At 48.9% G+C, this 27,522-nt stretch overlaps 1 protein-coding gene across 1 annotated transcript in view; it reads left to right on the top strand.

Annotated features, from left to right (window-relative positions):
- The window catches only part of LOC115648034 (bifunctional epoxide hydrolase 2-like), an 88,326-nt gene that overhangs the window by 34,255 nt on the left and 26,549 nt on the right, over positions 1-27,522 (top strand). The window contains exons 11-12 of the mRNA XM_030555112.1: positions 23,298-23,383; positions 25,980-26,091. Coding sequence (XP_030410972.1) covers positions 23,298-23,383; positions 25,980-26,091 — 198 coding nt within the window. The remainder of the gene's footprint in view (positions 1-23,297; positions 23,384-25,979; positions 26,092-27,522) is intronic.

Below are 27,522 nucleotides of genomic sequence, written 5' to 3'. Positions count from 1 at the left end.
ATCAGGAATCTCATTAATGCTGGGGAAGAAATCAGTGACTCGGTTTCCCAAATGTGTGAGTGCAGCATTTTAGAAGGCCTCTACCTTTGCTGCAGGGTGCTCTAAAACCTATTTTTTCCACTTCCACTGGGAAGCAAAAAATAAAACATAAGGGGAAAGGATGGCACTTAAGAGCTGGCTTTAGCTTCAGGTGGCCAAATAGCACTTCCCACCTGGTTGAGGGGGAAGAATCACAGTGTGTGTGAAATTTCTTCCTGACTAACTGGAAACAGACATTAAAGGAGCGACCAAAGGGTTGGCACTGGAATAATGTCATTGTTTTACTGCCAGCATCACTAGTTCAAAGCTGCCCCTGCTCTGCGGGAGATGAAAGTTTTCTGTCTGAAGGCCACGGAGAATCTCACCTAATCTCATGACTGTAGGAGCTGTGGCTTTAAGACAAACACCCAATCTCAAGATTTGGCACCATGGCCCCTATGAGGCAAGGCATATTACCCCATAAGGGGGGATCCAGTGGACACAGTGTACTTAGATTTCCAGAAAGCCTTTGACAAGGTCCCTCACCAAAGGCTCTTACGTAAATTAAGCTGTCATGAGATAAAAGGGAAGGTCCATTCATGGATTGAGAACTGGCTAAAAGACAGGGAACAAAGGGTAGGAATTAATGGTAAATTCTCACAATGGAGAGGGGTAACTAGTGGTCAGTCCTAGGACCAATCCTATTCAATTTATTCATAAATGATCTGGAGAAAGGGGTAAACAGTGAGGTGGCAAAGTTTGCAGATGATACTAAACTCCTCAAGATAGTTAAGACCAAAGCAGATTGTGAAGAACTTCAAAAAGATTTCACAAAACTAAGTGATTGGGCAACCAAAATGGCAAATGAAATTTAATGTGGATAAATTTAATGTGGATAAATGTAAAGTGATGCACGTTGGAAAAAATAACCCCAACTATACATACAATATGTACGTAGCTACAACGAGTTGGGAAAAAGATCTTGGCATCATCGTGGATAGTTCTCTGAAGATGTCCACGCAGTGTGCAGAGGCAGTCAAAAAAGCAAACAAGATGTTAGGAATTATTAAAAAGGGGATAGAGACTAAGACTGAGAATATATTATTGCCCTTATATAAATCCATGGTACGCCCACATCTCGAAGACTGTGTACAGGTGTGGTCTCCTCACCTCAAAAAAGATATTCTAGCAGTAGAAAAGGTTCAGAAAAAGGCAACTAAAATGATTAGGGGTTTGGAGAGAGTCCCATATGAGCAAAGATTAGAGGCTAGGCCTCTTCAGCTTGGAAAAGAGGAGACTAAGGGGGGATATGATAGAGGTTTATAAAATCATGAGTGATGTGGAGAAAGTGGATAAGGAAAAGTTATTTACTTATTCCCATAATACAAGAACTAGGGGTCACCAAATGAAATTAATGGGTAGCAGATTTAAAACAAATAAATGGAAGTTCTTCTTCACACAGCGCACAGTCAACTTGTGCAACTCCTTGCCTGAGGAGGTTGTGCAGGCTAGGACTATAACAGTGTTTAAAAGGGAACTGGATAAATTCATGGTGGCTAAGTCCATAAATGGCTATTAGCCAGGATGGGTAAGGAATGGTGTTAGATTCACTCCCTCTGGGGCACCTGGCATTGGCCACTGTCGGCAGACAGATACTGGGCTAGATGGACCTTTGGTCTGACCCAGTACGGCCATTCTTATGTTCTTATGAACAGAAGCACAGAAAGATGGAGGCTATGTCTGCATTGCAAGGGAAGGAGCAATTGTAGCACAGGTAGGCATAACTTTGCTGGCTTTTGTGACAGATACGACAATTTCCTGCAATATCCTGGACAGCCTTATTGAGTTAAATCTTATTGAATTAAGCTTAAGTATCTTTGGAGACCACTGTATTAAGAATGCAAAGGATACGTATTATTGGAGGGTTGCAGGTAACTTCTCTGGGGGGAAGATGTGGCCAACAGAAAGCTTGGGAGCTTCAAAGGATTATTTTAAACAATGTGCCAGACAAACCGGGTTAAGTGGGGTTCCTATGAAATAGCTGGTGGGATGGGGGATGACCACAAATTACCACCTCCGCTTACGCAAAGACCCAACCTTTGGAAGCTTTGTCCTGAGGAGGGGATCCTTGCTTAGCTGATTACTTAGTTATGGTCTGCAGCTCAAAGACCCACGTTGTATAAAGGAGTGACTCGGATTCAGGGTTTGATTGTTCTGAGCTAACAGTTGTTGTGATGACAGGAAAACCCCCAAAGCTTTGACCACTATTTTAGTTCAGGCCTCAGACCAGGCCTCTGATACAAGGCTCTCTTCCTCCTACAGCTAGCACGGCTAAGAATAGGAGCATAGATGTGGTGGCATGGGCTTCAGCACAAGGGGGCTGGCACAGTACAAGCCCTTCAGGGACCCTGGGTACATACTCTAGTTGCTAGCCCACGCTGAAAAACCTGCCATCACAGCTACACGATTGTTACCCGGGTTTACTCGATTAACGCTAGCACCAGTGTACCAACCCACATTACAACCACACCTTCCACTGCGCCTTTCCCCAGCCCCAGTGATGGCCTTTCCTGTCCTGCAGCCCCTTGTCATGGAGTCCCCGGGCGATGCTCTGGAACTGCTCCCTGCAATGCCAGGCAGGACTCTGGGGAAGTCTCCTCTCTGTGAGCAGACTGTCTTCAGGGCAAGAAGCTCACATGGCTTCCATCTTCCTGGGTCTGACCTTGGAGCATTCAGCATCCCCTGTCCCTCCATGTGGTTCCCACAGCGAGTCTGCCAAGGTGGGGTCCTGGGGAAGCCAGAGGGTCCTGTACCCCACTTCGCAGTCAGATGTGACTCTTAGCCAGCCAGTAAAACAGAGGTTTATTAGATGACAGGAACACAGTATAAAACAGAGCTTGTAGGTACAGAGAACAGGACCCCTCAGCCAGGTCCATTTTGGGGGGCAGTGAACCAGGCAACCAAGTCTGCACCTCACTACACATCTCCCGCCAACCCCAAACTGACTCACCCTCCAGCCCCTCCTTCTCTGCTTTGTCCCTTTCCTGGGCCAGGAGGTCACCAGATTCCTTTGTTCTCCAACACCTTTAACTATCACCTTGCAGGGGGGAAGGGCCCAGGCTGTTAGTTGCCAAGAGACAGAGTGCCAGCCATGTATGCACACTAGCCCTTTTCTCTGCAACAATCACACCCCCTTATCCCACCACCTAGAGACTTAAGAAATTTATCGGGGAAACTGAGGCACCCCTATAGTAGTCAGAGGAAACATTCAGAACAGTCCCACTTCGTCCCATCCCTTCAGCTGAGAAAACTTGCGTTAATGCATCAGTCACAGCCGCCTGGCCTGGGGGAGCTCCCTGCCATGGGCACAGGGAGAGAGCGGGTCTGAGAGCGCGAAGCCTCATAGCCTTTGTGCAGAACCATTCAGGGCTGGCCTCCGAAGTTGCTCCCTCCCTCCCTCCTAGCAGGTGGCTCTGTGGCAGAAGAGGAAGCACGTCCTTTGACTCCAGTCAGCCCGCAGAGGCTGAACTCCTAACTGAGTGAAGGCTCCAGGCCTTGCAGTGGAAAATTGCTCCAGCCTAATCATGGTGGTTGTCCCCGGCTGTGCGTCTTCTCTCTAAGGGCACCTGCCCCTTGGTGCCCTGTGTGGAATGGAACCCCCCTCACCTCCCGCTCCCGCTGGATTTTTTCAACTCTGGGTGGAGGAAAGTTTGTGTCTGAGTTCTTTGTCTGTCTGCCTGCCTCTCTCTCTCAGCTTTGAAAAGTGATTTCTGTTTCCTGCTTTCTAATCTTCTGTTTCCAAGTTGTGAGTACAGAGATCATAAAAACAAAAAGGGTTATTGTTTTTCTTTTGTATTTACATGTCTATAGTTGCTGGAGTGCTTTAATTTGTATTCTTTTTGAATAAGGCTGTTTATTCATATTTCTTTTAAGCAATTGACCCTGTATTTGTCACCTTAATACAGAGAGACCATTTGTATGTATTTTTCTTTCTTTTTTTTATATAAAGCTTTCTTTTAAGACCTGTTGGAGTTTTTCTTTAGTGGGGGATTCCATGAAATTAAGTCTGTACTCACCAGGGAATTGGTGGGAGGAAGAAGTCAGGGGGACATCTGTGTGTCTTAGATGTACTAGCCTGCCTTTGCATACCCTCGGGGTGAAGAGGGAAGTAATTCTGTTTTCCAGGACTGGGGAACGGGGAGGGTGGGGTCCCTCTGTTTAGACTCACGGAGTTTGCTTCTGTGTATCTCTCCAGGAACACCTGGAGGGGGGGAGAAGGGAAAAGGTTTATTTCCCTTTGTTGTGAAACTCAAGGGATTTGGGTCTTGGGGTTCCCAGGGACGGTTTTTGGGGGGACCAGAGTGCCCTAAAACACTCTAATTTTTTGGGTGGTGGAAGCTTTACCAGGTCCAAGCTGGTAACTAAGCTTGGAGGTTTTCATGCTAACACCCATATTTTGGACGCTAAGGTCCAAATCTGGGACCAGGTTATGACATCCCCGGCTGTGTGTCTTCTCTCTAAGGGCACCTGCCCCTTGGTGCCCTGTGTGGAATGGAACCCCCCTCACCTCCCGCTCCCACTGTGCTGAGTCTGGGATTAATAAATCACCATCGGTGAAGCAGAGGGCAGCACGGGAGGCGGTGGGGAGGGGAAGGAAAGGCAGGCTGGTGGTTTTAGGGCTTCCTGCAAATAAGTGATTTGGGCTTTCTGCTTGCCTCAGCCGCACAAGCGTGGCTTGTCACCTTCTGGGAGCACGGCGAGACGGTGTGTGTCCTAAACAAGGAGCTGCCGACAGGGACCTGTTAAGAATTCAGGGCTTGGTGTGCTGGAACAGCGAGGCTTGCCCTGTCTGCTGGTGTACTGTCAGCCACTCATGACAGAGCTCTGGGGTTGCTGGGGCCAGGATTTCTGATTTCTATTTGAGGACTGAAAGGACCATTAGGATCATCAGTGAGGGATACAACAGATGTGGGGCAGCTCACAGAGATGGTGCTCAGATGGTTTCATCAACCTAGCTACCGTCAGATGAGGAGATTAATTTCCAAGGGCAACACAACCTTCCCTGTGTCCACACTCCGGGCTTGTAGCAGCACAAGTACAGCGCTGTAGCTGTGCTGCTGGAGCATCCATAGTGTAGACCTGGCCTAAGTCTTACTGATGTCCCATTTACATCAGTACCTGCTTAATACATGAAGGCCAGAAGGGACGAAAGATCATCTAGTCAGACTTTCTGTATATCGCAGGCCAGGGAAGTTCATCGTTAATCCTGTATTGAGCCCAGAATCTCATAGAAAAATGACTATTGCTCCCGACCTGAAAGTAGCATGACACCTCTTTGTGATGGAGCATGTAAACCCTGCTCAGCGATCGTGGCCTAGAGGAATGGAAAGAATGTTGGCAAGTGGAGTGGGTGAGTCTAGACTCAAATTCCAGAGTTGGATGTAAACTTCAGTCCATCTCTGTTTTTGGAGGACAGGATCAGAACTCAAAATGATCTGGACAAACTGGAGAAATGGTCTGAATTAAATGGGATGAAATTCAGTAAAGATAAGTGCAAAGCACTACCCTTAAGAATCAAATAGAATCATAGGACTGGAAGGGACCTTGAGAGGTCGTCTAGTCCAGTCCCCTACACTCATGGCAGGACTAAGTATTATCTAGACCATCCCTGACAGGTGTTTGTCTAACTTGCTTTTAATAATCTACAATAATGGAGATTCCACAACCTCACTTGGAAATTTATTCCCATGCTTAAGCAAAGTTTTTCCTAATGTCCAACCTAAACCTCCCTTGCTGCAATTTAAGCCCATTGCTTCTTATCCAATCCTTGGAGGTTAAGGAACAATTTTTCTCCCTCCTCCTTATAACAACCTTTTATGTACTTGAAAACTGTTATCATGTCCCCTCTGTCTTTTTTCCAGATTGAAAAAAATTGGGTTTGTTTAATCTTCCCTCATAGGTCATAGGGAGGTTGTGAAAGCTCCATCGTTGGAGATTAAAAGCTGGTTAAACAAACTCTTGTCAGGGATGGTCTAGATAATACTTAGTCCTGCCATGAGTGCAAGGGACTGGACTAGATGACCTCTCAAGGTCCCTTCCAGCCTTACGATTCTGATATGATTCTTGGAGACTAGATTCCAAAACCATTGCCACAGACACCAGTGAGGGGAATCAATTATCATGGAACCGGAGAGAATAGAAACCAAAGAAGTGGGCTGACAACTGATGACCAAGAGGGGAAAGAGAACCAGGAGACTTTCACCCTGTCAAAGTATCAGTTCTCAGATACTCTAAGTCAGCTACTGAGGTTCCTGTCTCCGATGGAATTGAATGGAAAGCTACAGTGGACCCACCTGATGGTCATCCTGGTTTTATGAAGCAAGCAGCTACCAAGAAAGATTCTTCAACCGTCCTAAGAAGCCAGTCGTCATTGATGGAGGAGAGCAGACAGAATTCAGTGAAAGACACAAGGACAGCAGGACTGTGTGCAGTATCCCTGGAGAGCAGACATGGGATTACGAAGTTGTGTGGAAAGTCTCCAGTCATGGTGATACACTGGAGCCAATGACATGGCATCACGTGGAACTACACAGGTTATTGAACATGTCAAGGATCTTGGAAGGGAGCTGAAGAGGAGGAAAATCCAAGTGATCTCTTGTTTGAGGGACTGAAAGGATCTCTGAGAAGAAGGCAGAAAATCCTGGAGATCAACTATTGGCTGCATGGCTGGTATGAAGTGAGAGGGTTGGTGGGGAGGGGCCATGTTCCAGTGAAAGAAGGGGCTGTATGAATGGATGGCCTGTATCTCAAGGGTGAGGGGATGCTAGTCTCGATTGGAGAATAGCCGGAGCAGCCAGGAGTGTATTAAATTAACAGGGAGGGGGCTAACAAAACAAATGACGTGCACGCTCAAACTCAGTGTCACAAACAGATTGCACTAATGTGGCAAAGAGTATGAAGAGAATATTTGTTTTTTCAATTGCTTTTATGCCAGTGGCAGGAGGCTGGCTAACAAGCAAGAAGAATGAGAAAGTGTCATTAAGAAGAAATTTGATATTAGCGCTATGATGGGGCAATTAACCTGCCCTTTACAGTTTCTGATAATTATAGATGGTGATTTTCTAACCCAAGGTATTGAACCAGCAAGAGGAAACCTGTTTTGGACCTTGTTATGAAGGATACAGAATATAGGCTGGTTAGCCTGAAATCAGTTCTATGACAAATAATGGAAAAGCCGATATGGGATTCAACTGATAGAGAATTAAGGGTGGGAATAGAATTAATACCAGTCAATGTGGCGCTTTGGAAAATACATCTTGTCAACCCTGATTTCATTCTTCGGTTATACATTTGGATGATAAATGTAATTGCATAGATGTAACATACTTAGATTTCTGTAACATGGTTGATTTTGTACTGTGTGACATTCTGCTTAAAAATTAACCTATACAGTTTCGACCATGCACACGTTAAGTGGACTAAGAGCTGGCTAACTGATGGACCTCAAAGGAGCTGTCAATGGGGTTTCATTACAAAATGAGGGTGTTTCTAATGGGATTATGCAAGGATTGGGACTAGGCTGCATGCTGCTGAATGTTTTCATTAACGATCTGGAAGTAAATACAAAATCACGACTTGTAAAATTTGCAGCTCACCTGAAGATTGATGGAAGAGTAACTGATCAGGACAGGGAAAGCAGCAAAGAGTCCTGTGGCACCTTATAGACTAACAGATGTTTTGGAGCATGAGCTTTCGTGGGTGAAGTGGGTATTCACCCACGAAAGCTCATGCTCCAAATGTCTCTTAGTCTATAAGGTGCCACAGGACTCTTTGCTGCTTTTACAGATCCAGACTAACACGGTTACTCCTCTGATACAGGACAGGGAAGTTAGCACAATCTCAAGTGCTTGGGAAGCAGGGCCCATTCAAGGAAAATGTGACTTGAATTCAACCAAATGCGATATTCTACCTTTAGGAATAAAAAGGGGGAGGGGGTTGGACTGTATCCTGGGAAGAAAAGATGCTGAGGAGGATTTTGGGATCCCAGTGGGATGCGGTGGCTGAAAAGGGCTAATGCAGTCCTTGGTGTATAAATGGGAATGGTGAGTAGGAGCCGGGAGATGACTTTACCTCTGTCTGCTGCCCTGGTGAGACTGATGCGGGAATACTGCAGCTAGTTCTGGTGAGCGCATTTTAAAAAGGATGTTGAAATATTGGCCATGGTGCAGAGGAGAGCTACATGTACACTGAATGGCTGCAGACCAGGCCTTCCAATGAGAGGCTTAAAGAGCTGAATGGATTTAAAAAATATATATATTGAGAGGTGACTTGATTACACTGTAAAGTACTTTCATGGGGAGAAAATATCAGGCTCTGAGGGCTCTTCAACCTAGTGGAGCAAGGCAGCGCAAGAACCAATGGCTGGAAGCTGAAACCAGACCATTTCCAATTGGAAACAAGGCAGATTTTTACCACTGTGGGTGATTAATGATTGGAACAAACTACCAAGTGACGTGGTGGATTCCCCATCTCTTGAACTCTGCATGTCAGGGCTTGGCTGCCTTTCTGGAAGATTTGCTTTAGCCGAACACAATAATATAAAACCTAATTCTTGTATAGCATTATTTTCATCGGCAGCTCGCTGGGCTCTTTACCAAGGAGGTGTCGTTATCCGCACTCGACAGGTTATTGGGCTCAATACAGGGGTGACTGGGTGAAATTGAATGGCCTGTGCTGCACAGGGGGACAGACTAGATGAGCATATCATCCCTCTTGGCCATCCAGTCTATGAATCTGATGGAACTTATAGCTGGAAATGAACTGGCTCGACCAGCTCTTTGAGCAGATCTAGATTCAAATTCTTCTTCCTGGGTTTTCTCAAGGTGAAAGTCTTAAGTTTTTGTGGGAGTTTTCAGGCAGCTTTGATGTAGTTCAAAAAGCAAAGTGCTGAGATAACAATTAACAGAATACAGCCATAGACAGGATCTATTGTGTTACGTTGTTAACACACAAAACCCAGAAACATTAATTACTTCTGTGTCTCTAAAGGTTGAATCTGGATCAATTAGCCTGCAAGATGTTTGACCCTCCTTGGCCCAGCCATACAAGCCACCTAAGAGATCAAACCTGGTATCAGTAACTTGAGCGTTTTGCATCCCAGTTACAGGTAGAGTGGTTTGAATTGTATCCCACCTAGTGCAAGCCATCTGGAGAAGGCATGGGAGCGAAGCAGCATTTTCTCCTACACTGCTACACACCCATGTTTTGAAGTATGCTGCATTGCATGGTGCTCTTCCCTACACTCAGTCCCGTGGGTTGTGTACATGGACCCCATAGGCCTGGTGGGAACACGCTGTATTGGCTCAGCTTGGGTGAAGTTCCGCTCTAGTCCTCTTCCTCTCTCCATACGTGTCTGCATGTATATACTGTTCTTTATTCCACATGCAGACAAATTGACAGATGCTCCTCATTTCTAACTGCTATGGTCTTCTGTCGGAAGCCTGCATCCCGAGAAAGGGGAAAAAAACCATGGGCAGGAGTCGTAGGCCAAACTGGATGAGCAAACAACTCAGAGAGGGGATTAGACAAAAGCAGACTGCTTACAGGGAGTGGAAGAAAGGCAGGATCAGTAAGGAAAGCTACCTTGGTGAGGTCAGAACATGTAGGGATAAAGTGAGGAAGGCTAAAAGCCGCATTGAACTGGACCTTGCAAAGGGAATCAAAACCAATAGTAAAAGGTTCTACAGCCACATAAATAAGAAGAAAACAAAGAAAGAAGAAGTGGGGCCGCTATACACTGAGGATGGAATGGAGATCAAGGATAACCTAGGCATGGCCCAACATCTAAACAAGTACTTTGCTTCAGTTTTTAATAAGACTAGTGAACCTTGGGATGATGGAGGGATGATAAACGGGAATGTGGATATGGATGTGGCTATTACCGCAACTGAGGTAGAGGCCGTACTTGAACAGCTCGATGGGACGAAGTCGGAGGGCCCGGACAATCTCCATCCGAGGATATTAAAGGAACTGGCGCGTGAAATTGCGAGCCCGTTAGCGAAAATTTTTAAGCAATCGGTAAACTCGGGGGTTGTGCCGTATGATTGGAGGATTGCTAATGTAGTTCCTATTTTTAAGAAAGGGAATAAAAGTGATCCGGATAATTATAGGCCTGTTAGCTTGACGTCTGTAGTATGCAAGGTCTTGGAAAAAAATTTAAGGGAGAAAGTAGTCAAGGACATAGAGGTCAATGGTAATTGGGACGAATTGCAACACGGATTTACTAAAGGTAGATCGTGCCAAACCAATCTGATCTCCTTCTTTGAGAAGGTGACGGATTACTTAGATAAAGGAAATGCGGTAGATATAATTTACCTAGATTTCAGTAAGGCGTTCGACACAGTTCCGCACGGGGAACTGTTAGTCAAATTGGAAAAGATGGGAATGAATATGAAAGTTGTAAGTTGGATAAGGAACTGGTTAAAGGGGAGACTCCAGAGGGTCGTATTGAAAGGTGAATTGTCAGGCTGGAAGGAGGTCACTAGTGGAGTCCCTCAAGGATCGGTTTTGGGACCGATCTTATTTAACCTTTTTATTACTGACCTTGGCACAAAGAGCGGGAATGTGCTAATAAAGTTTGCGGATGACACGAAGCTGGGGGGTATTGCTAACACGGAGAAGGACAGGGATACTATTCAGGAAGATCTGAACCACCTTGTAAACTGGAGTAATAGAAACAGGATGAAATACAATAGTGAAAAGTGCAAGGTTATGCATTTAGGAACTAATAATAAGAATTTTGGATATACGTTGGGGGCGCATCAGTTGGAAGCGACGGAGGAGGAGAAGGACCTTGGGGTGCTGGTTGATAGCAGGATGACTATGAGTCGCCAATGTGATACGGCTGTTAAAAAAGCAAATGCGATTTTGGGATGCATCAGGCGGGGTATTTCCTGCAAGGATAAGGAGGTGTTAGTACCGTTATACAAGGCGTTGGTGAGACCCCATCGGGAATACTGTGTGCAGTTCTGGTGTCCCATGTTCAAGAAGGATGAATTCAAACTGGAACAGGTTCAGAGACGGGCTACAAGGATGATCCGAGGAATGGAAAAACTGCCTTATGAAAGGAGACTCAAAGAGCTTGGCTTGTTTAGCCTGGCCAAAAGAAGGCTGCGGGGGGATATGCTTGCTCTATATAAATATATCAGGGGGGTTAACGTTAGGGAGGGAGAGGAATTATTTAAGTTTAGTACTAATGTAGGCACGAGGACGAATGGGTATAAACTGGATATTAGGAAGTTTAGACTTGAAATTAGACGAAGGTTTCTAACCATTAGGGGAGTGAAGTTCTGGAACAGCCTTCCGAGGGAAGTAGTGGGGGCAAAAGACTTTCCTGGCTTTAAGACAAAGCTTGATAAGTATATGGAGGGGATGTTATGATAGGATTGTTAATTTGGGCAATTGATCTTGGATTACCACCAGATAGGTCTGCTCAATGATCTGCGGGAAGATGTTGGATGGCATGGGAACTGAGTTACTGCAGAGAATTCCTTTTTGGGTGCTGGCTGGTGAGTCTTGCCCACATGCTCAGGGTTTAGCTGATCGCCATATTTGGGGTCGGGAAGGAATTTTCCTCCAGGGCAGATTGGCAGGGGCCCTGGAGGTTTTTCGCCTTCCCCTGCAGCGTGGGGCACGGGTCGCTTGCTGGTGGTTTCTCTGCAGCTTGAGGTCTTCAAACCAGTTTTGAAGATTTCAATAACTCGATCCTGGGATAGGGGTTGTTATAAAATTGGATGGGTGGGGTTCTGTGGCCTGCCTTGTGCAGGAGGTCAGACTAGATGATCAGATTGGTCCCTTCTGACCTATGAGTCTATGAGTCTTTACCGCTGAAGGAATTAGCTGTGTGGGATTTCACAGTGGCCCAAAGGAGAGTAGCAAACGGTTGGTCAACTCTCTGCTAGGTCCTTGCTCTGATGCATTCCTTGCGAGTCCCATCATCCTGCTGTGTAGGTTGCCGGCTTTCCCTCCGAGGACACGTGTGCTGCTGAAAGAGAATCCAGTGTAAAGCAACAGGGACCAGATTAAAATCTATTCGCCATCTGCAGGCTCTTCCGAGGAACGTGACGACTTTTTCACTTTGCTGCTTGAAGGGGAAGTTTAATTGCATCTTAAATACCAGCTGGCTAATTGGGAACCTTCTGCTACATAATTTTTAAACAATGCCTGAATCGCTTGGTAAAGAGATGGGAAATGCATCTGCGTCTTTAGTGGAATCAGCTTCCCCCTCCTCTCAGTGTGTTCTGGACTCTTCTGAGTAAGCAGACTTCCCAGTAGCAGAATGGTGTTGTAGTTAACTCTTTACCTACGAAGGACTCGGTAGCTAGGCTGGGGTCAGTGTGTGGATGGGCAGTTTTTAAGGAACCCCCACATGCGGCAGGAAGTGGTGTTGAGACTGAGCACTCTTTCCTTTCATTGGTATGGAAGCAGTACCCCAGCTTGGTGCTAGGGGGCACTGTTGTTGGAGGTGCTATCCGTTGGATGAGACGGAAACGTGTTTGTCCTGGCTACTGGTGATTATTCAGGGCCCCAGGGCTGCCTCTCTGAGCTGGGGGCTTTGGCTAAAAAGCCATTGTTTGGGGCCTACAGCTGCATTCTGCCAACCCTAAAACATCCCCTTTGCAGCGGGAATGAGGCTGTTTATCACTCTCTTCTGTAATTGTTTAGCATTGATGTGTGGTTTTAAGTGGCTGCCATGTTTTACCCCATATGTTGCTGCATTTAGGTGAGGGGCAAAGTGGTCCCTTGTGTGGCTTGTAATGTTCCTTGGAGTCCTTCTGGATGAATATTCCCAGCTCCTACAGCTGTCCCCAGGCCATGAGATCTCTTCCCAGCCTCACTCCATTCAGCTTACGTACGCTGAGAGCCAGAGGTACTTTCACCTCTTTGCTGCTTCAGTGTCAAGGGAGATCCCTTGAGTTAACTACCAACCCAGGTCAGATTTTGAAATGCAAGCTGGAGATGAAAATCTCATCTCGAATCCCTTGCGATTCCATCCCCCCTGCAGACATTGTATCAAATGCTCTGTAGTGCCCGGCAGCACTTGATGAACTCCTCAAAGCATCCTTACTTGAATGGTTCTTCCATTATTTTTCTTGCCCGTTCCCCATTCTAAAGGCTCTCTCTCAGCCGCCCCTTTGTCACAATCCAGATGGCAGCGGCAAGCACCTGAAATTTAATTAAATATGCATGTGCCATATACGTGCTAACTGTTAAATCTGCATGGCTGACCCATTTGTGGAGGAGTGTGCTCCGCGTTTCACTTAATTCGCTTGCAGATTAAATGCTCTCTGCACCATCTGCTGCCCAGCTATAACTGTATGGGGATGGAATTTAAGAACCGTGCTACTGATCCCAGGAGGTAAGTAATCTAAAAAATGTTTGTAGGAGATCATATCAATCTACCTTTCTTGGTACTTAAAGCAATTAATTGGGACAAAACAAACTTTGCTTGCTCACCAGATAACACTCGCTTTTTGAAAAATCAAATATATTTGTTTGATCCTTCCTGAAAAAGAGAATCTATTCTTTCTCCTAATCAGTCTGATTGATGAGAATGCTGCTTATGTGCTTAGCTCCTACAGTCGGCTGCCCAAATCCCAGCAGCCTGGCCTGGAAATTCTCTGCCACCACATTAGCTGTAGCTGGAAATGCATTTAGCAGGTTTAATTAATTGTGCATTTTGTGTCTGGGGATCTCTTCAGTGCAGTGCTGGTGCTTTTATTAAACTATATTTTGACTGACTGTGATTGTTTGTGAAAGCACAGCTTTGAGCCAGGTGGGGTGGGTGTGGGTGTAAGGGGATCAGGAACCCTATAACAATGGCATGATTCAAGAAATGGAGGTGACTGAGTCCATCTCCTACAATAAATGCAAGGTTGTTCCCTATAGTAGAATTTCTAGGGTTTTTGCCAGTCTGTTATCTATATAGAGAGAGCTTAGATTGCATTTGGGGCCTATTGTGTTAGGTGCTGTACATATACATAGATAGCCCGTCTCAAAGAGCTTACAATCTAAATAAGACTTGCCCAAGATTTCACAGCTGCTCAGTGACAGAGCCAGGAATAAAACTCAGGTCACCGGTATCCTATCCACTAGACCACGCTGCCTCTCTTAAATATCCTAAATGACAGAAGCCCCTGACTTTCCTTTAAAGACTCTTCCCTGGTCCATCTTTGGGAGGAGGGATAGCTTAGTGGTTTGAGCATTGGCCTGCTAAACCCAGGGTTGTGAGTTCAATCCCTGAGGGGGCCGTTTAGGGAACTGGGGTAAAAATCTGTCTGGAGATTGATCTTGCTTTGAACAGGGGGTTGGACTAGATGACCTTCTGAGGTCCCTTCCAACCTTGATATTCTCTTCTAGGATCTTGAAGAGGGTAGGGAACTAACCTAAAAGGCCCATGGTATTGCATGAATCTGCCACATACAATCTTTTATGTCACCCTCCTTGCTGGGGTCTCTTGACAGGTGGTACAATGGAGGGGCCTGTGTCACTCACCTACCAACGATTGCTTCCTGCTCTTACTATTTACCCCCTGAGTGTCTGAGTTGCCCTGCCCCTGTCATGAGTGCTCCCGTGACCCAGTGATATCTACCCACCTCTCTGTCTTCCTTTGTAACTCAGCCCCTCTGGCCTGCTGTTCGCCTCAGAGGCTCTTTACCAAGCTCCATTTATTTGGCTCCTTTCTGGGGTCTGGCTTTCCTGGACTGAACGCAGGGTTCTAATTGCTGTGGCCCCAGGACTGTCACTCAATTTCACGGCAAGTTACCCACGCTGCCTCAGTTTCCCCAGACTTTGGATGACTGCCAAGGGTGTTAGGAGGCTTAACATTTGCTCCTGTGATCTGCAGATTGGCTGGCTGCAATGTGCTATGCCTGGAAAGGTGATCCCTGCAAGGAAAGCTTCCACTGGTCCAGGGTATGGCAGCCTGCCTGGTGATTAGAGGGGGGCTTCAGCTTCCCTGTGCTCCAGTCACGCTGTTGGCTTTCCCTCAGGGAAGCTCAGGGTATCGTGGTCTGAGCTTTACAGCTCTCTGGCTTCCATACAGCCTCCCCAGGTGAGCGCCTCTCTCTATAGATAGGGCCTTGTGTAGCAGTGGAACCTTCCAGGACTGCGAGAGGGGCCCTACCTCTCATGAGATTGGGGGGCAACACTTGCCTGGTGGTTGGCCCACTGCTCTAAGGGATTTCTTACTTCTAAGACATCAGAGCAACCTCATTGCTTGTTGGAGAAGATCTGATTCTAGCTAAGCCCAAGGCCATGAATCCTCTCTCAACTTGAAGGTAGTAGGTCAACTCTAGCCGGACCTTCAGTTCCTATATGGAAATTCGGCTTCTTCTGTTCCCTAGTTTTGTTAGTATTTGTGATGATCCATTTGATGCATTTGTCCAGGGCAGGGAATATGGACAGGGTGAAAGAAAAATAATTAGGAAGATAAGATGGAGGAACTGAGTTTGTCATATAATTGATGCGGAGACTCAACTGCGGCACAAAGGTTCGTGGGCTGATAACTCAAATCTTGCATTTCAGCCCTTCTCTGACCCTGCCGCAGTCTGCGAGAAATCCAATTAACATTTCCTTTCAGCAGCAGCTGTGAATAAACCATCCTGAAAGGCTTTTAAAAGTGAAATGTCAAAAGGAGCCAGCTTCCCTGTCCTAGCCTTGATAAGCCTGTTGTGGCAGGCCCTGCCACTGTCCGTGGGGTTGGTGTGTTCTCAGCCTGGTGTGTCTTTTCTTGGTGGGTGGCTGCCCTGGGCTTGGACTGATCAACATCATTCCATCTGGTGCCTTACAGAGGAGATTGTGTTGAGTACGGTATGGCGTTTGGGGACAGCTAGTTCCCCGTGACAATCTGACTCCGAGAAGCGATGGACGAGTCTCCAAATGATGGAACACTCTCCATCTTTGGAGTGGCAGATATTTCCAGCTGCTGATTGTGTGCCCGTGTGCTGTTGAGTGCAGCGGAGCTAGGATGGCTGAGCCATGAACCTTCACTGCGTTGCAAGTTGCACTGTTATTAGCACCTGTATGTAGTTCTACTCCTGCTTTGGCCGGGCGTGTACCAGACTGTGCATGGAGCAGGGCCGTGGAGAATCAAGTCTGTCCAGTTCAGTTTGGGGTCTCTGAGAAGGCTATAGAGTGTTCCCAGGGGACTGCAGTGAGAGACGCCTCAGCCTCTTCCATTGGGCCCTCTTCCGTTCAAAGGCTGGGAATGGTTAGTGGGTTCTTAGGATGGCCTTTTCACACTGTGGTCCACGTGTCGCCTGTTATAACTGCTCAGCTGTTAATTTCACAACCCCATCCACTGCCAAGCCAATTTCAGAGGCACTTGGGCTGAGTCCAAGACCACTGCTCATGTCCACTTCATTATTCTAATGCTGGTGAGAATCCAAGGTTCGTTACAGACTAGGATGCTCCCTGATTCAACTCATTTGACCTGAGCTAGGTATTGCTAATTGTTAAAAGCGCATCTTGCTCTACTCTTTTCTAACCCATTATAGCTGGGGGGCTGCATCTGGGATGTTGCTGAGAAGGGGCCTAGGAGTAAACCTGGGGGTTGTTGGGTGGGGGTGGGTGAAGTGTGGAACTTTTGGGGGCTGGAGTATTGGTTAGGGCATTGGGGAACCTCTCTCATGCACACCCTGGCTGACCCCTAGCCTCTCCCATTCAGTCAGGCACATCTGCCCCTGTCCCTATGTGTTCCTGCACCCCCCACTCAGCCACCTCTTCTCCCATCCCTATGTGTCCCTGCACCCTCCTCTCCCTTTCAGCCCCTGCCCCAGTCTGTCCCACTCACTAGCCATTCTGAAGCCAAGTCTGTCATCCCCCAGCAGCCCCATGTGCTCTGCTCTGTCTGTCCCCCTCCATATTCTGTGCCTCCTCACCTGGCCCCATGGTCAGGATGCTGTGGGGAATGTAGCTTCTCCTCCCCCCATGGGCTGCTATGGCCAATGAGCCTACTGCCCTCTGTTCTGGTGCCACAGCATCCCCTGGTGGGCAAAAGGCATAACTGCAGCACCTCTCCACCAGAATGTATTTTCTGCAGAGTAAAAAAATCTGGGGGGGGTAGATGAATTCTGTATGTGCACAGTGGCACAGAATTCCCCCAGGCGTAACCTGGAGGCCAGATAGGCTGACACTGTGTGTGGGTCTGTTCCATGCTACACCACCCAAAATTCAATCTGTGATTTTTGCAGGCTCCTCTGGGTGAGTCACAAATGGAGCCCTTTCTCTAGCTGAGGCTCAGCAGATATGCTAACTTGGCATCATGCAGCCGTGTTGATGCATTTTTTGCAAATGCCAGTTTTCACTTTGGGCTCCTACCTGGGACAGAGCCCCTTCAGTCTACAGATGGAATTGACTGCTTGCAAAAGTGATGGGTTGATAGGGGATGAAATATGTCCCAGCAGTTAGGGTGCTGGCCTGGGACTCAGGAAGTCTGCATACACTTCCTGGCTTTGCCAAGGAACCTCCAGTCATGTAATCTCTGTAGAATGGGATTAGTAGCACTCCCCTGCCTCACAGCAGTGTTCATAGAATAGTAGGTTTGGAAGGGACCTCAGGAGGTTCTAGTCCTACCCCTGCTCAAAGCAGGACTAATTCCCAACTAAATCATCCCAGCCAGGGCTTTGTCAAGCCGGGCCTTAACCTCTAAGGAAGGAGATTCCACCACCTCCCTAGGTAACCTGTTCCAGTGCTTCACCACCCTTCTAGTGAAATAGTGTTTCCTAATATTCAGCCTAGATCTTCCCTTTGAGACCATTGCTCCTTGTTCTGTCATCTGCCACCACTGAGAACAGCCGAGCTCCATCCTCTTTGGAACCCCCCTTCAGGTAGTTGAAAGCAGCTATCAAATCCCCCCCCACTCTTCTCTTCTGCAGACTAAACAATCCCAGTTCCCTCGGCCTCTCCTTGTAAGTCATATGCCCCAGCCCCCTAATCATTTTCATTGCCCTTTGCTGGACTCTCTCCAATTTGTCCACATCTTTTCTGTAGTGAGGGGACCAAAACTGGATGCAATACTCCAGATATGGCATCACCAGTGCTGAATGGAGGGGAATAATCACTTCCCTCGATCTGCTGGCAATGCTTCTACTAATATAGCCCAATATGTCATTAGTCGTCTTGGCAACAAGGACACATTGCTGACTCATATCCAGCTTTTCGTCCACTGTAACCCCTAGGTCCTTTTTTGCAGAACTGCCACTTAGCCAGGCAGTCTGTCGCAGTGCATGGGATTCTTCCATCCTAAGGGCAGGACTCCATTGGGAGATAGTATGGGAATGGGGAGAGCTCTAGCTAGAGCCAGAAACTGACTCTACATCTCCTGAGTTCTGGGCAAGTGCCTTTGCACTTGACCATCCTCTTCTCCTCCATTACACCCTCCCACAACCATCTTCCCGCAGATCCAACCGTATAAGAGTGGGGAACCTACTTTGGCGAAAACAGGCAGCGGAAGTATGCCACGGGCTTGCTCTTAGTTATCTGCTCATGAAGGTGCGGCGAGAGCAGACCCAATATTCATGGGCTTTTCAAAGTGTAGGTCCTGGCGCATTAGTATCTGCTCCTGATTTCCCAGACTCCCTGCAAGGAGGTGCCAGTCTGTTGGGATGTTCCTCAGTGACTGCTACCTGGACTTCAGAGCTGGCCAGTCCCTTTGGCTGTATGGGGAACAATCAGATTTTTGTGATGAGGTGGAATAAATCTCTCTGCAGCTCTGTGTGCATTGTAGGCTGGTTGGATTTAAGTCTGATATTGACGAGCCCAGTGTTCTCACCGGACATAAATCTTACACGGGGCAGAGCTGTGGGACGATGTCCCCATAAATGTGGCTGGTCCTAGGAGTGAGGCTGGCTCTCAGGTTGCATTGCCCTTGGCAGAAGCACTGTATCAGATTGTCTAATATCCTATTCAGGAATGCATGCACGTATGTGGATGGATTCTGCAGTTCTAGCCCATGTTTTACACAGCTGTCAGGTGGTGGTGGTGGGGAGTTTGTTGAATGAATCAAGAAGGACCCTGATGCTTTAGGTAAACGCGACTCAAAAAAGATCTATTAGAATTGAAAAAGGTGCAAAGAAGGGCAACAATCACTCCTGATCTGTGGCATTTCCAGATCAAGGCTCCCCAGCCCCAGCTCTACCCCATCCTAGCCCTGGGCCTTAGTCCACATACCTCTATTGGGTCTAGTCTTGGGCCACCCCCATGGGTAGCAGGTAGCATAGGCCAGGGGAGGCTGAGCCTCCCTAAACAGCCGGGCATGGCTCTGCTCAGAGACCCCTCATGCTTCTTGCTCTTCCCCAGGGGTCTGGATTGAGGCTGGGACAAGGGCAGGCCTGTGGCCTGGGACTCAGGGTGGCTGGAACTGGGCTCAGGCTGCACCGCCCGGCACTCTGGGACTGCAGGGGCTTGGGTGGCCCGGGGCTGGCAGCCATGTAGGGGTTTGGGGGCTCCAACGGGCAAGGGGAGGTGCAGTGTCTCCACAGCAGTGGCTGACCAGCGTAACCCCTCTGTCAAGTACCCCTCGTGGCACTGGGGCCATGTGCTGGCAAATGGGACGTACCATTTCTGTGCCAGAGGTGGATCCAGGGCAATGCCAGGAGGGGAGATGACATAGCACTAGGGATGGTCCCCTCTATTCCAACCCTTGCTGCCCGTGCCGTGCGCATAGCGGGTTCCCCGAGCCTTCTTCCCTGCCGGCGTGGCTGTGTCTCTGCTGTACGTACCTTACACGATGCAGCTGGCATGCCTGGGAGGGGCTAGAATCCACAGCAGGGACTGGAAATCTGCTCCCCTTGCCCTCCCCTCTGTCTCCGCCCTGTGAGATGGGGACTGGGCGTCACTCTGCAATGTCACTTCTGGGTCTGAAATGGCTGCTCTGTTCAATCCCCCTTGCAGTGCACGGGCTGCGGCCGCGAGCCAGTGGGTCCCTATGGAGCAGCTCTGCTCAGTAGCTCTGGGTAGGGAACATTAAGGATCCTTTGCCTGGAAGGCCCCGCGGTTTCCCAATTGATTTGCCTTTTTTCTTTCCGCAGCCCCAACCTGATACATTTTCATTAAACTCTCCCGGCCCAGCGGCCGCTGCAGGTTGTAAAACCTTTTGACAAGCCGTTGATCTTTCTTTATTGCTGCAGCAGCAGTTGGCACCTGAGCAGTTGCACAGCTCGGGGGGGAAAGTGCTTGGCAAAGGGGCCTGGTTTTAAATCAGAACCTTCTCCGGGCGGGCCTGTTGGAACGCACGGTGCTGATGAGGCTCTGGCAGGGCCCAGCTGTAGCTGGGTCGCTCTGGGGCCCTCCCTGGCTGGAGGGGTTAACCCAGCACTGGAGCTGATTAAAGGGGGCCACGCTGAGGGTCTTGAGTAGACACAGAACAGGAGCTTCCCCGCACTCCTGCCTCAACCCTGACGTGGGGTCCCCCCTTAGAGGTGGGAGGGGAAGTCTGTGTCCGCGACCCACCTAGAGCTGAGCCTGCTAGCAAAGTGCCACTTCTGCTGGTGATTTTTGGCGTGTCTGTTCTCCGGGGAACTAGACTGAGTCCCACCAGTTCATTTCACATCAGCCACAGGACCCCAGCAGACATGAAGATGGATGGTTAAGGCACAGACTTGGGAGACCTGGGATCAGATCCCGGCTCTGCGTGTGACCTTGGGCAAGTCACTTCGGTGCCTAAATCCCTTTGGGGATCTGGGCTCAACTCCCATTGATTTCAATAGGCGTGAAGCACCTATTTGCCGCTGGGCCTTAGTCCCTCTGTGCCTCAGTTTCCCCTCTGTGCTAATGGCTCTTCCCTGCCTCATGGGGGGTTCTGAGGATAAACACATAGAAGATCGTGAGATGCTTGGGTACGATGGAAGTTGGGGCCATGCAAGTACCTCAGACTAGCAGAGATGAGGTGAGCAGAACAGTGGCCGGGGTTCATTTCGGTATCCAGTCCCCTTTGAAAAGGAGGCAGTGTTGTCCAATGGCTAACGCACAGGGTTCTCTTCCCACTTCTGCCACTGATTGACTGTGTGACCTTGTGAGTCACCTCCTCTTCTCCCTGCCTCAGTTTCCCATCTGGGGATAATGGTGCCTGCATTTGTAAGTACTGTGAGAGCGCCAGTGCAATGCAAAGTAGTCGTATTTGTGAAATCCAGACCTGCCACCCTGTCCCCACAAGGGGGTTCAGCGCCCCAGGGGGTTCTGTGCCATCTGAAGAAGCTTGGTACTGCAGCACGGCTGGACATGCAAGGGAGGAGAGATTCTGGCCGGCCCAGCCTCTACCAGGACACACAAATAAATAACATCTGAACAGGGAACGCCGTGGATCGAGCTGTATCTTGTTGAAACAGACGGTGCTTCAGAACTGGCAGTGCCCCTTTCAGGGTAACGCAGGGCCTGGCCAATGGAAACTGGAACAAATTGCTTTCCTCTTCTCTGTCTTGCTGCTGTTTTGCAGTTGGTTTAGTGGCATCTCCTGGGAGCCGGGTCCCTTTCCTTCTGACCTTCTGCCAGGGCTTTGTCTGGCAAGGCCATGCCACCCACGGCAAGTGACAGCAGCTGAGCCCTCACTGGGAAGCCATTGTGTTAAGAGGTGGTGGCTAACAGCAGGGCTTAGTTCTCACGTAGCACTGTCCACCTGCAGCTCTTCAAAGAGAGGCAAATATCGCTATCCCCATTATACAGTGGGGGAAACTGAGGCACAGGGGAGGGTGATTTAGTTGGGGTTGGTCCTGCTTTGAGCAGGGGATTGGACTAGATACCTCCTGAGGTCCCGTCCAACCCTGATATTCTATGAAGCGAGTTGTCCAGACCAGTAGCAGAGCTGGGACTAGAACCCATAATATCCCGACTTATTCCAGTGCCCTGTCCTCAGTCTGTTCGGGATCTGCTCAGGCTAAGCTGTAATAAGCCCCTCTCCGACCCCAGTAAGAGTGCCCCTGTGCCCTTGTGAACTGCTTTAACTAAACTGCTTTAAATTCACACCTCTAGTTAGACTGTGAAATGCTGTATTTAGACCAGGCCTGACAGAGCTAAGCTTAAGAGCAGTTTAAATGAGTCCGAGTGTGGTTATGCTAAGGGTTTGCCCTGCTTAAATTGATCACTTCTGCTGCTCCTAACTTTCTTGCCCTGCCTTGGAGTTGTACCCACTCGCCTACATGTAACTGACCCTGCTGCTTACAGCTCCGCTTCAACCGTGGCTGCCTGCTGGAAATGTAAGGGAGGCTAATCCCCGTAGGCCACGTGCCGAGAGACCCAAGGAACGCGCCGAGCAGGAGGCGGAAGGAGGCTGGAGTTCAAGCAGCCCCTGCGCTACTGGAAGAAACCCCCCTCCCAGCCCCTTTGCAAGTTACATCACTAGAGGCTCCTGAGTGTCAGTAGGGCTAAGGGAGTGAGAGCATCCAGAGTCCAGCTGACACCACGTTCCATGTCCCCTTCGAATCCAGCCTTTGGCCTTAAACTTCCCAGCCAGCGGGAGGCAGGAGAGCAACTGAGTCATCTGTAACAGACCCAGCAAAACTCCAGCCAGCAGCTAATTGAATTGCACTTGAAAGCCCGCTTGTAGGTTGGCGGGAGGAAGCTTTGGTTCCTGTGTCGGCCCCCGGCGGGGCATTGTGAATGGAAATTTGTCCTGGGTGATCAGACTGGTACGCTGGCTCGCGTGCCCAGGGGTTCGCGAGGTCACTCGTAGACTGGTTTTCACTCGGGGTGGGCTACCCAGCCTGCTGGATTAGGAGCCCTGTGCAAGCAAAGAACTCCCTGCTAGCAACGCGTGCCGCGGGGCCAGGGCATGAAGCGGAGCTCCCTAACTTTGCCGCTCAACTGGAACCAGGCTGTCAGGGTTTGTGCAGCTAGTCCGTCCCTGCCCCAGAGGTTGGGCTGTGGAAATGCACCTCCCCTGGCTGTCTCTTTCCCCATCCTCCCAGGTCTGGGGAACAATGACCATTGGCCTGTTCTGCAGGCCCTGGACTGGCGCAGAGCCCTCTGAATGTGTGGGGGAAGCAAGGGTAGGGGAGAAAGACGGTGCCACATTGGCAAACTCAGCCGCACTCCTCTCTCGCTCTGGCTGGTGGAGAGCTTCCCAATGTCTCCTTGTCCCAAAGCCCCTTCGTGCCCCCTGATAAGTGCTGGGTCACCCTCCTGTGTGGCTCGCCAGAGTAACTTGAGTCCTTCTGCCCTGGAAACCCCATTAGCTCCCCCAAAGCACTAACCCATTGACACACTTGTTTCCCGTACTCCCCTAGGGCATTTCCCAGGCAGTGTTCATCGGCCATGACTGGGGCGGAGCTGTGGTGTGGAACATGTCCCTCTTTTACCCAGAGCGAGTGAGGTAAGTCACCCTCAGACGGTTCCCCTATAATTTAGTCTTCAAAAGGGGTGGGGGGTACCACAGAATGAGCTTTCTGACTTAGCTGTGGGTTTTTTGTTTGTTTGTTTTTTTCAATCTGTCCTGCAATGAGATGATTTTGGGAATAGAATGCTGAGAAAATGCTCCCAATTCCTGCTAATGTGACCAGAAGATTTTTTGTTCACCTTATAAAATGTCACCACAATCACCAGCTTAACTCTTGAAAATATTTATTTGCTCAGAACTTTGTTAGAAACAAGGTTCTGCTCTGAAAAGTGACAGTACAAAGACGCCTCCACTGACTCACCAGGTCTACTCCCTGGTGTGAGTGTCAGATGCAGAACTGTTCATTTGAGGGACAAAAGGTTATTTTTTTACTGCTCTGTACTCTTGTTAGCCCTCAAGAGCCAACACAGCTGAGAGCAAGCGAGCTGGATTTTATTTCTCTGGGGGCATCAGCAATTGCACCATTAACATGGTTCCGGTCCGTTACACCTGTGCAATCCCGTGGCATTGCTCCGGTGTTACTGAAGTCATAACCTGAAAGCACAGGGGCTGCACAGGTGTTACCAAGCACCTAATTTTCCCTACACGACCGTTAGAACTGGTGGTCCCCTGAGAGAAGGAAAGATCCCAGCATGACTCTGAGCCCAGCCTGAGTTCCCAGTGTTGGCTAGTGGAGGAAAACCTCAATATTTAAACTGAGCGTGCTTGATGGAGTCACTGAGGCATAACAAGTGTGACCTCTCACAAGACCATTTGTAGGGACACTTTTCAGAGTAGAGCCTCAGTAGGTGCAGCTAGTGCTGGGAAAAGTTGCCAGGATACCAGCCCGGGAGACAGTTTCTCTATTTAGACACTGAACAAGTGCAGCCTGAGTAGCAGCCTAGTAAGTTTTCTCTGTGCATCATTGTCATAGTATCTTTCCCCAATCTGAACCTTAGAGTCCAAAAGTTGGGGTACCAGCATGAATTCCCCTAAGCTTAATTACCAGCTTAGATCTGATAAGCTGCCACCAATCAGGAATTCCAGTGCCTGATACACTCTGGTCCCCCCAAAACCTTCCCTGGGGACCCCCAAGACCCAGACCCCCTGGATCTTAACACAAGGAAAGTAACCCCTTTCCTCACCGTTGCCTTTCCCAGCCTTCCCCTCCCTGGGTTACCCTAGAAGATTACTGTGATTCAAACTCCTTGAATCACAACACAGAGAAATTAGGTCTCCTGGAGAGAGAGACAGATGCACGCTCCGTGAATCTAAAACAAAGGGATTCCACCCTTCTGCTCCCTTCTCCTTCCCTGTTAAGTACAGACTCAATTCCCTTGAGCCTCAACAAGGGGAAAAAATCAGACAGGTCTTAAAAGCAAAACTTTTAATAAAAAGAAGAAAGTAAAAGGTGTCTCTGTACTTTAGATGGTAAAAGTTACAGGGTCTGTCAGCTTATAGAAACTGGAGAAAAAGCCTCCTCCAACAGAAATACAATTTAAAATACTTTCAGCCAAATACACATTAGAACTCTACCAGCCAGATACACATTTGCAAATGAAGAAAACCAATTAAAAAGACTAAACTGCCTTTCTACTTGCACTTACTACTTGAATAGAAAATTAGAGCCTGTAGTATGTCTGGTCCCTCTCAGATCCCAGAGAGAACAAAGCCAAACCCAAAAACACAAACAAAGGCTTCCCTCCACCGAGATTTGAAAGTATCTTGTTTCCTGATTGGTCCCCTGGTCAGGTGTTTGGTTCCCTGTTTGTTAAGCCTTTACAGGTAAAAGAGACATTAACCCTTAACTATCTGTTTATGACAATCATCCTGCCAGGCCACCCCAACCTCTCTAGTCTTAGATTCTGATCTCTCAATGTGGCCATAACACATGTTGCCACAGTAAGAGTCCTGGAGCCTGAGCTACTTCCCGGTGAATTACTCAGCCAGGTCATGAAGTTGGATCTGGGACCAGCCTGCAGAACTGGGGTGACGGTGGCTAGAGCCTGAGTATATGGACTGAGTGGATCTGGGATTCGGTGACCTCTTTTGTTGGGCCCTTCCCCACTGACAAGTGATGCTTCACCACGGGAGGAGGCTCTGGGCACTCAGGGCTAGATTCTTAGATGGTGTAAACTAATGATCTGTTTAGGCCAATATGATTTTGGTGAATTATGCCTGCTGCGGACCTGGTCTTTAACATGCTGTTACTCCCGGGGCCTGGGGTGCAATAGGAGTGACTGTCTATGCTATCTGTCTCCCCTGCCCCAGTTCACCATTTACTGCTCTCACCACCCTCTTATCACAGAAACAATGGCTCTGCTTCCCCCAGACTCCTTCACGGGGGAGTTCTAGTTAAGGCGCTCCATGTGCTCGAAGCTCAGAAGGAGCACCTGAAAACGTCCATATCTCACCTCTCTGGAGCCTGCTCGTGGGTGAATTCCTGTCCCATGTAAATGCCCCTGTGTGCGCACACAGCCCAATGCCAGTGTGTGAATTCGAAATCTGCTGTTTAAATCAGAGTGTATCACTCTTGGTTGTAAACTGGGTCTTTTGGTTTCTCCCTCTCCGATTCCTGCTGCTGGTGTCTTAGGGCAGTGGCTGGACTGAACGTGCCCTACAGACCTGCGAACCCCAATGTGGATGTCATGGAGATAATCAAAGCCCATCCTGTGCTTGACCATCAGCTTTATTTCCAGGAGCCGGTGAGTACGAGCCAAAGACGTTCTATTCCCAGTGCGCTGGGTACATGTGCTCCATGGGTCCTGTTCTCCTGCCTGCCAGTCCCGTGATGTAAGCATAAACAGAGAACTTCACCTGAGGAAATATAAAAGATGGCTCTAGCTAGAGGGTCAGATTCGGAGCTGCTGTAAATCCATATAACTGGATTGACTTCAGTCTAGCTCTGATGGTTTCCACCAGTCGAAGATCTAGCCCCATAGAGCCATAAATGGAGTTGAGCGGAAGGGGAGAGCTCGTAAGGTAATAACACACCTGGAGCGGAGAAAGTTTCCTGACAGAGATGGTTCCGTTGGTAATGCTCTGTCTCCGCCCTTGGTCATATGTCCCACTGCTGATGCAGCGTGTACCAGTGGGTGTGCTCTGTCCATCAGATGAGATGTTAAACTGAGACTGATTCTGCCTGTATTTGGTATTTGCCCAGGCAGGGGGTTAAAGATCCCCGACCACAATTCCAAAAGAGTTAAGGGACAGTCGCAGACTCCTGGGCACTGCTCCCCCCCATCTTACCACCCTTGGAGATCTCAATCTCAGTGGAAACCAGTTCCAATGTCCAAGTGTCTAGAAAGGGTCATGGAATCGAGGAAGCCGCTGCAGGGTTTGCGCAAGGATCTGCAAGATGCATGAGTTCCCCGCCTGGCTTTTTAAATAACCCTGCGCAACAAATTCCTGGTCTTGCCTCCGGTGCCTTAGAGGCTTTGTAATCCAAGCGTTAACAGGCGCTGGGCATGGGCAGTGCCAGGTTAAAGACAGAAGACGCATGCCACGCTAATGGGCGTGTGCACTGCTCACGAGCAAAGGCCATTGGCTGGGACTAGGCAGGGCTCCCATTGGCCTTTCCAACCATGGCCAAAGCATGGAAAACTTCACAAGCTGCCCCAAGCCGATGGGTCAGCAGAGGGTGTGGCAGGATTGCCTTCATCTGGCCACTTGCCACCTACAGCTACCTTGACACTCTCCAGCCATGACCAGCTGTTAAGTCCTAGGGGACACTGAGTCCAGTCCCCTGCTAGCACAGGTGACCCCAAGTCTCCTGTAGCAGCAGTGTGCAGTAGGCCTCCTCAAAACAGCTCTGCTTCCCGTACACGCACACCGCGACGCCTGGCTGTTCTGGCCGATAGCTGCACCCTGCGGCTTGAATTCTGCGTCACAACCAGCGCACACGCATTGAGTCCCTGCTGGGAATTGCATCCCAGCACGTACCTACCTGGACTTCTGCAGCAGCGGGGGGTGTCCCGGTGTCTTCGCTGCCCGGCTGGCTGGGTGAGTGGGGCTCATCATTGAATCAGATGTAACCGAACTCTCCCTTGCTGTGTACCCCCTGCTAGGACGGCTGCTGGGTCAACATGCTGTCAGCAGCTGCTGAGCCAGACTGGGGCAGCAGGATCGTTCCTCCC

The sequence above is a fragment of the Gopherus evgoodei genome, chromosome 3, assembly GCF_007399415.2.
Source record: "Gopherus evgoodei ecotype Sinaloan lineage chromosome 3, rGopEvg1_v1.p, whole genome shotgun sequence".
Lineage (NCBI taxonomy): Eukaryota > Metazoa > Chordata > Testudines > Testudinidae > Gopherus > Gopherus evgoodei.
The sequence above is the reverse complement of the archived record's forward strand: the minus strand, read 5'-3'. Positions and strand labels throughout refer to the sequence as shown.